This window comes from Anarhichas minor, unplaced genomic scaffold, assembly GCF_050575085.1.
Source record: "Anarhichas minor isolate MPS153535 unplaced genomic scaffold, ASM5057508v1 ptg000073l, whole genome shotgun sequence".
In the NCBI taxonomy this organism is placed as follows: Eukaryota; Metazoa; Chordata; class Actinopteri; order Perciformes; family Anarhichadidae; genus Anarhichas; species Anarhichas minor.
In genome coordinates, this window is record NW_027466519.1 from 8,182,053 (window position 1) to 8,193,109 (window position 11,057).

An 11,057-nucleotide genomic window follows, 5' to 3' on the forward strand; every position below is an offset into this window, starting at 1 on the left:
AAGCTCAGCAGAGGTCTATCCACAGGGCTTTTATTTTGAAGTTAACCGCCATTTCCTCATTCAGTAAAAGGCCTCTTAATTGTAGTAATGGGGTGAAATATCTTCATCCATCGTGTGGACATGCTGCGCCCCCTGGTGGAGGAACACAAAACTGCAGCCACGACGACGTGTATTTCTGATACATGTGACGTGACGATTCTGATAGATGAGCGACAAGTTAGAGAAAAAAACTGAAGGAATGTGGAGAAACATCCAGCGATATTAATAACTATAGAAAACACGTCTTTAATCTCCATGAAGACTTAAGTCAGGATTTCTTGTTTGGAAACGTTAGAATGGACACTTTCAAGACAGTTTGTTTGATTTGACATCTCCCTCACTTCTGTTATTATGGAATAACAAACGTTTTTAATTTATTAATAAGGCCACAATTTTTCAAGTCTGAAAACAGGTGTGAAGGTGCACTGAAACAGGTTGTGCTTGCTGCAATGGCTCCTCCAGCTCCTGCTGGTCTTTAGAAGATCCTTTCATAGTGCTCCCAACCAAAGTGATGAGACAATCCAGTTTACACAGAATTACTGTGAATTTTGTCTGCGCATTAGAAAAGGATCTTTTACTTACCAGTGTGAACAATATAAATTATTAAACTGTCAATGTTCATATGATTACCTGACTGCTGATTTAACTTAAACTGTGAAGCTTACCTTTAATAGCTAAAATACTTGTTTTTATTGTCATATCAGGAAAAACTGAAACCAGTAGTTCTTTTTTTTTTAATGCTGACTCCCACTCATACTGGACCATGTATGTTATACCAGCCTGTAGACAGTCAGCCTACACAACTTTAGACTGTTTGTAGTTTAACCCAATTATTTTGTACAAACTATTTCATAAACTCATTCCATGGATGAAACATAATTCAGACAGCAGGCGTCTTTTATCTAAGGGGTCCCTCAAACAACTTTAAGAAAAGTGAACAAAAACATGAATCAACTCAAACACTTTTATTGTAAATCATGGAAAAAAACATGCCATTGTGTGAGGCATTCTGAGGGGTACATCAAGGGACACATGGTGAGTATTTTAGGAGGTGTCCATGGTCTGTACAGTTTCCTCCACGACCTCCAGGTTCAGCGTGGTCTTGGACAACACACCGGTGGTTCCTCTTTTGTACTTGTAGTCGCCAGTTCTACATCGGGGGAGAAGACGTACATGGAATGACGACGTTTCATTTCTAGCTAGAGCTGAACTGTTGCATTAAACACGTTCATCACAGCATGCACTTCAGACAACCCTCCAACAGATACGGCCATGCACGTTAGTGATGCAAAGTCAAAGTGAGCAGGTAGAGTTACCAAAAAAAAAAAAGCTGGTTAGTAGCAGATTGAGATGTTATGTTTTGCACTCTAGCACAACACTCTGCGTCTGTACTCACAGCTGATCGCCTTCAAGCTCATTCACTCTTCTAGCAGAACAAGCAATGAGACAAGTCATCCACAGAGTCATCGAGTAACGGGAAGTTAATTAATTCAGATCACAACTAAGATGTCTCTACATGCTCAGTGGTGACGCGGTGCATTCTGTTACACTGCTGTTCATCCTGGATCCCTGATGTCATCGTCTCAACAAACTTTCCCTCTGTGTGTGTGTGTGTGTGTGTATGTGTGTGTGTGTGAGCGAGAGAAACATGGCAATGGAAACATTGATGCTGTTTTGGTATAACTGCTCGTTTCATTTTCATCTACATTACTATCTGAAGTCGTGTGCTCACTATGGAATGTGTGTGTGTGTGTATATATATATATATATATATATACACACACACGTGTTTTTTTTTGTGGATTTTAACAGAACTTGAATTTTAAATGTTTCTTGTAAAAAAAGAAGTAACTTAAATGTAAATATCGATGCCATGGTTTAGCCATGATGTATATATATCAGCATCGTAAATACACGAGGGCAAAGGGCAAAACTGGCCCTAAGAAATATAATTTTGCCCCTGATATCTCTAGGAGGGGCAAAAAATGCCCCCATAATTTCCTCTAATAATAATGATAATTTAATGAACTTGTCAAAAACATCGTAGCCTATATGACCCGGTCCAGTTGCCATATAATGTTTTTGATTTTCGCCTTGACTGATGTGTGTAGAACCGAATGTTCTAAACAAATAAATAAATGTGCGCTTCTTAATCAGACCTGTGACTGCGAGACTGTGGTCAACTCAGCAGACACTTACATGTTAGTGCACCTATATGTTGAAATTCACGGTAAACGCATTCAAACGGCACAGATCGGGAGCGAGCGAAGGACTTTGCAAAGTTAGCTGAAAGATTAACGTGAGACAACATCCGGTTTCTTCAGATGAACATCCGGTTTTCAGAATAAGATGCCAACAAAGTATACATATTGGATAATGGAAATTAGATTAAATTAATTATATTCACATTAAGTATAAAACATGCTACCTGCATCTCGTGAGTTAAAGGGAAAATACACCTAAATTGTGCGTAAAGTGTCGCTAATGAATAATACCTGACTGACAGTCAATTAAGATATTTTACTAAGCAAAAACTCTGAACTGAATTTGTACCTTCAAATGGCACATTTTTTTTAAATTTTAAGGTGCTATAAAAATGTTTTTCTCAAAAATTCCACACAATGACTAATGCATATGTTCAGGACAAAAATGGGTAATATTACAATATTTGAGGTGCTACAAAAATATCTTTCTCAATAATTCCATACAATGACTGATGTATATGTAATCAAGGCATCGTTGACTTAATAATTGTTAATAGTTGTTTAAAAAAAATGTAATAATAAGAATAAATAACCACAAATAAATAAGAATAAATTGAATATGATTGTCTGATTTATGTTTGTTTTTTGTTCAAAAAAAATCTAAGAAAACACTTTGGATCATTGTCCTGCTGCAGAACCCAAGTGCACTTCAGCTTGAGGTCACGAACAGATGGCCGGACATTCTCCTTCAGGATTTTTTTGGTAGACAGCAGAATTCATGGTTCCATTTACCACAGCAAGTCTTCCAGGTCCTGAAGCAGCAAAACAGCCCCAGACCATCACACTACACCACCATATTTTACTGTTGGTATGATGTTTGGATTTTTTTTCCCCCTTAATAATAAAAACCTTCATTTAAAAACTGCATTTTGTGTTTACTTGTGTTATCTTTGTCTAATATTTAAATTTGTTTGATGATCTGAAACATTTAAGTGTGACAAACGTGCAAAAAAATAAGAAATCAGGAAGGGGGCAAACACTTTTTCACACAACTGTATATATTATGCTGTTGTCAATTGTAAACACTTGATTCTTAATTAACGGTATATTTGCAGACTATGATTAGTTTGCTCTGATTGTGGGACGTTGCAGGGACTGTGATTTATTTAAATACAGATCCCGCTGTTCTGATAGCATGAAAAAAGGAAACTTTTTGTATGTATATGGTGGTGTGTTCTCTCCACTACGATCACAGTATAGCATACGTATGGTATCGCTAGATTCATGATTTGCTAGGAGTTGCGTATTGAGCACCTTTAAAGTCAATGAAATGTTCGACCCAACAGAAGTGACCCCCGGGTTGTTCAACATGCTGGGAATCAAAAACAAAATGAAGTGGGCGAACAGATCCAGGAGGAAACCGTTTCCGTTGCGTCGCTGGTTCAGTTCTCACCTGACCCCCTTCTTGTTGGCCTCATCGTGGGGCCGGATGTAGTCCAGCATGCCCTTGGTGATGACGCACAGGTCAATGTTGCTGCCAGAGCCCAGGTCGTTAAAGATGCCCGCAGCGATGGCGTCTCGCACCAGCCGCTTGGCGTCCTCCTCCTTTAGAGAAACAGAAAGCGATGCTCAAATGACAACCAGCACGCCGTCACAGGAAGCATCAACCTCCGTATGAGAGGGTTGTTGTGCGTGTGTGTGTGTGTGAGCGGTGTGCAGTACTCACCTCCATGTCAGGCTTGTACCGGTCCTCAAACACCGCCATGGCAGCCAGAGACCCAGAGCCTTCAGAAAAGAAATCGTGTTCAGATACAGAACACTGATGACCTGGAGGGCTTTATGGAAAACCTCAACTATTATACACTTTGTGAGATTAATAAGCAGGAATATTAAAGCTACTTGATGGAACTTTCATTTGGTTAAAAACCTGACATCCGGGGTTATTTACATTACTTCATAAACATGTAAAGAGGTTTTAGATCCATTGAAAGAACCACGTGGAGGTGAAAGTGTGCGTGTAGAAACAGCGGTGTGTGTGGTGCTGCAGACTGACCCATGGTGACGTAGGGCAGCTTGTCAGTGGAGCCGTGAGGGTAGATGCTGTAGAGGTGAGGGCCGTTACAGTCCACTCCACCCAGGACCAGAGCAGCGCCGATGTAGCCCTGATACCTGAACACACACACACACACACACACACACACACACACACACACACACACACACACACACACACACACACACACACACACACACACACACACACACACACACACACACACACACACACACACACACACACACACACACACACACACACACACACACACACACACACACACACACACACACACACACACACACACACACACACGTTCAAAGCAAGTAGAAAACATGAGACTGATTTTGGGAAAATAAATGGCAATACCAATTTCTACATCACTGTGAGTAACTAACTTCATTTGTGTTTATTTCTATGCGGTTATTGGATGTAGTTACAGTTTTTCAATAGTAGTAGGAGAAGATACAAGACAGACACGGTGTGACGACAGACACGGTGTGAAGATGCACTGTGTGTTGAGTGTACCTGAAGAGCATTTGCTTCAGCATGCGGTTGGCGGTGGCCACGCGTGGCAGCCGGCCTGTGGAGAGGGCGTGCAGCTCCAGGTTGGAGGAGATGATCTGAGTGGTCATCTCCGTGTCTGCAGCTGTTCCTGCCCCACAACAGCTGGGCAACACAACGACACAGCAACCGGTCAGTTAGACAACAACCTGGGCTTCACCGCATGAAGCTCGAGAAGAAGAAAAACTATACAAAGTCGGATTTGATTCTTAAAGCCACTGTGTGTATGCCTGTCACTAGAACTACGTTATCCACTAACCAGTGGACATGACCGTGATCATTTTTGCTGACCTCCATATATTTCATGTGTGTTTGTTTACATTAGGATGTCACTAAGCAACATGGTGGCAGAATAAACAGCAGGGTTTTCCTGGGCGCTGTGCACACATTGCACATCTTTGTTAATAGAGCCAGAGAGTCTTTATCGTTTGGTTTTAGAATATTTTAATATCATTCCAATTCCAATGTCTGAATATTTTTAAGAATCAAAAGTTCATTGCTTTTTCAAAGGGTTTACTTGCATTATCATGCTAGTATAGTATCATTAAGTCAGTGGCATAAAATGGTCTTAAAGTTACAATATGTTGATAACGGATCATCCAACAAAAGCAGTTTTTGTGACAAACTATGTTTAGCATTAGAACGTTTGTTTGTCCTCCCAGGATGGTGCCTGCAGCCCATGAAGACTCTAACCCTAAGCACACATCACCAAAGTTCATCTTTCCATTTGAAAACGGTTGCGTGTGAAACAGTGCATGGACAATAATGAACGAACACGACTCCCAAACTCTGTCAGAGTTCACTTACTAAATGTTGGGCGAGATGTAGTGGATCTTGGAGCAGTTCTTGTCTGCCACGATCATGCCCTCAGTGGCTCTGGTGTCGGCTCCGAGGATGACACCATCCTAAACAGGGAAACACAGATCATCACTTAGTCTCAGCGATGCCGTTTGCTTTAGTGCTTTTCAGCAAAGTCAAACAATACTCCGTCTAACAATCAGCCAATCAGCTGACACCTTCTGGTTTGTTTCTCTTGGGGCATTCCGTCAGAATTCAATCCCTTGCTTCCTTCACCTCACACATTTAACCTATGCAAGGGTGCGTTAGAACGTGGTTTGATTAACCAGAATGGCCAACCAATATTAGACGCCAACCCGACCTAAAGACAACGTCTTCAAAAATAACAGAATGTTTTTCTGATTATCTGAAAGCTAACAGGGCTCAAGGATGTGGTTGGCCCGAGGCTTAACAGTAAAATGTCACGTCGGTTAGTAAATCTAGCACCTTCGACTCCTGCGAGTAGGTAAGTCTAACACATGAATCCTCAACGTTGCCCATGAGTTTTTCCTCAAATATAACGTCACTTTTCTCATTTGTTGATCATCAAACGACTTAGAGAACAGAATGAAAAATCCAAAATTTGTAGAGAAGAGTCAAGTGAAGGTGTGAAGAGCTTTACTTATATTTTGAAGCCACTGGTGAAGGGCTGATGATGCTGAGCTCATTTGGACATGAGACGGTGTGTTCTGCCCGTTGCTGTGTATGGCTCCACGTTATGATAGAAATGGGACATCATTATTAAAGTGGCTGGTTTATCTGGGCATGCTGCTGTAAGAACTGTAGGAGATACATCCAGTTATTCTGTAAAAGAAGAATGACCTTTTCCACCGCACACATTTGGACTTGCTAGGGCATGACAAGCTCGGGTGAAGTTAACATCAACAAACGGCACTGCAGCACCTTCATCAGATGCAGTCATTGTGGATGATATTTGCTGCACAGACTGTGCCTCTCAGTTCGTGTCATGTGGATTATTGTGACAGACTTCGAAAAGTGTTTTCTGGATGCGTGTCAAATTAAATCACCTCCTCCTCTTATAGCAGGGGTTGGCGGTCCGGACCCAGACGCCGTTGTATCCGGACCCAGGACCTAAAATAGATTTTATTTTGACAGGGCGCTTCTATTTTAACCGGCGCAGCTTTTTCAGCCTGTACGGCACTTGTTCAGCGGTGCAGGAAACACACCGACCAATGCGTTGTAAATCACATCACGTGATGCAGCTCAGCCAATCAAATATGGGTATTCTGACAAGTTTCCTGACTCGAGTGAGATGTACACACACCGGGGGAAAGACGAGGAAAGAGAAGGAAGAGCAGGAGAATAATACGTGAGTCAGAGAAGTTCACATGACGTTCTCCAAAGAGAGAAAAGTGGTCAAAGAGACCAGAGTCTTTAACCAAGAATGAACAGACTCTTATAGGTTTATTCTTCACACGGACAGTTTATAACCAGTGTGTCTCATATGTTCAGAGACCGTGACGATTATTAAAAGCGGTAATATGAAGCAACACTACGAGACAAAGCACAACTCTTTTGAGCAAACGTACCCACTCACATCTAAATGAAGTCACAGAAAATAAACCTAAGAGCCCAAAATGATCAGAATCCTAACACATGAATTCACTGACCAACAATGATGTTCAGAGAGAATAGAGCTGAAACAAGTGTTAATAACCACAGATAAAGATCACGCTCACTGATTTCTCTTTTTAGAAGATGAGAAAAATATAATAATGTGGCTGTTTTTATTTACATCACTTCACACCTGAATGAACTGAATTTAAAGCTGCAGGACAATTCAGTGAAATTAATTTTTCTAAAATGAATTACTTTATTTTAAGATGCACATTTTTGAAAAGCTTTCTGTTATGTCAGCTTATTCTTTACTCCAGCCATTATTTTACTTGAAATGAGAACACACTGTATGTGTGTGTGTATATGTATATATAGATAGACATTTTCTCAATCTGGACCTTTTGGAATTTTAATTGAATACCCCTGTCTTATAGTAAATCAAGTTAACACACAGGGTGATAACCCTGTGTGTTAACTTGATTTACTTCAGTGTGCTAGAATATTGTAGGTTTGAATTCTCATTCATTCTGATTTTTGAAGCGACCTGCTATCTGTCACTCACCTTGAAGACAACACCACAGATGGTAGTCCCTGTTTTCCGAGCAGCAGGCAAGCTGCATCCCACTTTGTTCGCTTCACTTTCCAAAACTGCATTTCTGAAAATAAATGTAATATGTGTGTCAGTGTAAAGCAAACGCTGGCAGCCTAATAATAAATTTGAATAACCCGAGGCTACAATTTTGGAGCCGTCCTTACTCATATTTTTGGCAACAAATTTTTCCAATATATTTGTTGTGACATTTTTGTTTCACATACACAAAATGTGTCGTTTGGTTTTATGATGTCTGCAGTTCACAGCACAACAGAATTATATTATAAATCTTAGCATTCTATCTAAATTTCACATTCACAAATACAACTTTCAGTACACAGTAGATAAAAACTATTCAGCAAGTCTTAAATAAATATGTTAATTGTATGACTGTCTGGGGTGCTGAACATGTTTCGCTATATTTCTGCCTGAACCCTTGAAGTGTCTATTATTGTTTCTTACTGCATAGAGAGCATCATTGTTCCATGTCGTGTGGTTGTGATACAGGCTCTGACTACAATCAGGCCAAAACACAATGACAAGTCACATAAACAGGATGTCAACAACAGATCCGTCACTATGGAAAAATCTCAGGGTTAGCTTCTGACATGTCGAAATAAAATCTATATACATCAATGAATACGGTTAGATTATTTTACTGGAACTATAGTGGGATTATAACGACTTTCATCATTTCTCCATCTGGGGTTCACTAACAGCACCGTTGTTCAGTACAAACACACCTTTATAACCTGAGCATTGCACTAACATGGACAGCATTAACATTACATACACAGACACACAGTAACGTTAGCTCCAGTAGCGTTAAGTCTCCAGTATTTGCTTTATAAACGGACGTTAGCTAACGTCAGTTTAAAGTTGCCGTACTCGGCTAACGTTATCTACGTAGATATCGGGCTGAATATCGTGGTTAAGAAACATTCCACCATGATATTTGTATTTCTTGTAAGACCCAGGTTATATACTTGAGCAACCATAACACGTGTAACGTTAGCTTGATAGGTGAAAATTAACGTTAAAACTAGCGTGTGGGAAATGCCTGAGTCATTGTATGGAAGCCAAGTTAACATGAGCTAGCATCACTGAGAAACCCGCATCAAAAACACGTCTATTCTACTCGACGTCTTAATAAAAGGGGTAACAGCTTATTAAACGCAGTAATGTAGTTATTCTGATCTGATTTCCATCCATTGAAAAGCGCTTACCTCTTGCAGTTTTCGAAACTGAAACCCCCGACCGGTGACTGGCTTACTACTAATGTCGCCATCTTGGTGAATTGAGGATTGTGTTTCCCGGAAGTAGAGGAAGTGGCTCTCTGGTCTTCTTCTTCTCTTCTTCGGGGGTTTACCGGCAGCTGTCATCCTTTATGTTGCATTACTGGCCCCCTCTGGAACTCGAGTGACATCTAGATTGTGGATCGGTCCGTGTACGTTTTAGCCATCTGTTTTACCGTTAATTCGGAAAAACCAAAATACGGAAATACCATGGTATTCTCGTTTTTCGTTTCAAACCAAGAACGGGAAAACGGAAATGGGCGGTCGTATTTCCGTTTTTGGTTCTGAATTCAAAAATGGAAAAACCAAGAACCAAAGTCAAATAAGGTCCGTGTACGTTTTAGTCATCTGTTTTACCGTTTAGTCGAAAATACGGAAACACCATGGTATTCTCGTTTTTCGTTTCAAACCAAAAACGGAAAAACCAAAGTCAAATAACGAGCCGTATTTCGTTTTTGCAAATCCCTTTTTTGTTTTTTCCTTTAAAACGAGACGCAGAGCACAACAGGTAACCCGGAAAGAAGAATATTTCAAAATAAAAGTGAAGGCGATATAATCACCGTATGCAAGAAATTAATACATTAATGAATTAATCTGGGCCGATGGGAGTGCGTTAGCATCAGTAGTTGACTACATGCTGTTTAATATTCATTTACCTATGTACACAGCAATAATTAAGTTTTCGATTAATCGGTGCATTGTTTGATGCAATACAGTTCGTGATATAGTTTAATCAAAGTCATTTTCGTGTTCACAGAGCACTGATATTTATTTTTCCACCGTATTGTGCTGTTGATTTAGTGAACGTGAAGTAGATGCAAAGTCAAAGTGTTTGCCATTTTTACCAGTAGATGACAGTATAAGTGTATTTAAACCATAGATTTAGTCATATTTACCTGTGCCTTTAGGTTATTGATACAGATGTATTTAATGCTGATTATTTCATCTGATATTTGATGTTTATGGTTAATTTGCATTAGTTGTATACATCATGTATTTACATGTTATATTTGTGTCATTTAAGAACTCAACATAGCAGCAAGACACACCAAGTAACAGAGTAACCAAAAATATTAAGTATTAAAAAATGCACAGTATATACAATGAAATAGAATAGTGTTAAATGAACTAACTAGGTGAATAACAGTAGTGCAAAAATCAACCCCAGCAAACAACAGTGAAGCAGTGTGTAGTTATGTGGAGGATGATCTGGCCATAGGTGATCTATTGTAAAGTGTTATTGCGGTGGGCAGGAATGCTCTCCTGTATCTGTCCTTGTGACAGCGGAGCTGGATCAGTCTGTTGGAGAAAGTGCTCCTCTGTCCCTGCAGTAGGTGGTGGAGAGGGTGATCCGGGTTATCCAATATGGATAATAGTTTCTTCAGTGTCCTCTTCTCCACCACCTCTTCCAGATAGTCTTGTTTGCAGCCAATGATGGAATCGGCCTTCTTAACTAGTTTGTTAAGTCTGTTGGTGTCTCCGGCTCCAATGCTGCTCCCCCAGCAGACTACGGCGAAGTACAGTGCACTGGCCACAACAGACTGGTAGAACATCTCCAACATCTGGCACACGTTGAAGGATTGAGGAAGTTTCCTCAAGAAAAAGAGTCGACTCATCCCCTTCTTGTACACAGCGTTGATGTTGGTCTGCCAGTTCAGTCTGCTGTCGATGGAGACACCCAGGTACTTGTACTCCTCCACCATGTCCACGTCCTCTCCCAGAACTCTCAGCGGTTGTGGAGCCGTCGTCTTCCTCCTGAAGTCGACCACCATCTCTCTGGTCTTGGCCACGTTCAGACGCAGGTGATTTCTACCGGCCCACTCCACAAAGTCATCCACTACTGCCCTGTACTCCTCCTCCCGTCCGTCCCTTATACACCCGACCACTGCAGA

General features: G+C 40.6%; 1 protein-coding gene across 2 annotated transcripts; it reads right to left on the minus strand.

Annotated features, from left to right (window-relative positions):
• Nucleotides 1-989: 989 nt before the first annotated feature.
• On the minus strand, nucleotides 990-9,245 carry psmb7 (proteasome 20S subunit beta 7). Of its 2 annotated transcripts, XM_076079444.1 has the most exons (9): nucleotides 9,097-9,180; nucleotides 8,333-8,384; nucleotides 7,841-7,934; nucleotides 5,671-5,768; nucleotides 4,828-4,968; nucleotides 4,297-4,412; nucleotides 3,970-4,028; nucleotides 3,697-3,848; nucleotides 990-1,189 (listed from the first exon to the last, which is right to left on the minus strand). In XM_076079444.1, the coding sequence occupies exons 2-9, from the start codon at nucleotides 8,347-8,349 to the stop codon at nucleotides 1,084-1,086; spliced, it is 783 nt and encodes a 260-aa protein (XP_075935559.1). In that variant the 5' UTR covers nucleotides 8,350-8,384; nucleotides 9,097-9,180; the 3' UTR covers nucleotides 990-1,083. The 2 variants fall into 2 exon arrangements, with proteins under 2 accessions (XP_075935559.1, XP_075935558.1); XM_076079443.1 differs by lacking the exon at nucleotides 8,333-8,384 and having other exon boundaries at nucleotides 9,097-9,245.
• Nucleotides 9,246-11,057: the final 1,812 nt, after the last annotated feature.

Excerpts from the sequence above, each read along its gene's own strand:
- psmb7 (XM_076079443.1), bottom strand. The coding sequence starts at position 9,158 with ATGGCGACATTAGTAGTAAGCCAGTCACCGGTCGGGGGTTTCAGTTTC. Across the intron at positions 5,769-7,840 it reads TCTGTGGTGTTGTCTTCAAG|GATGGTGTCATCCTCGGAGC; the intron begins GTGAGTGACAGA and ends TTCCCTGTTTAG. Across the intron at positions 4,029-4,296 it reads GCTGCCCTACGTCACCATGG|GCTCTGGGTCTCTGGCTGCC; the intron begins GTCAGTCTGCAG and ends TCTTTTCTGAAG.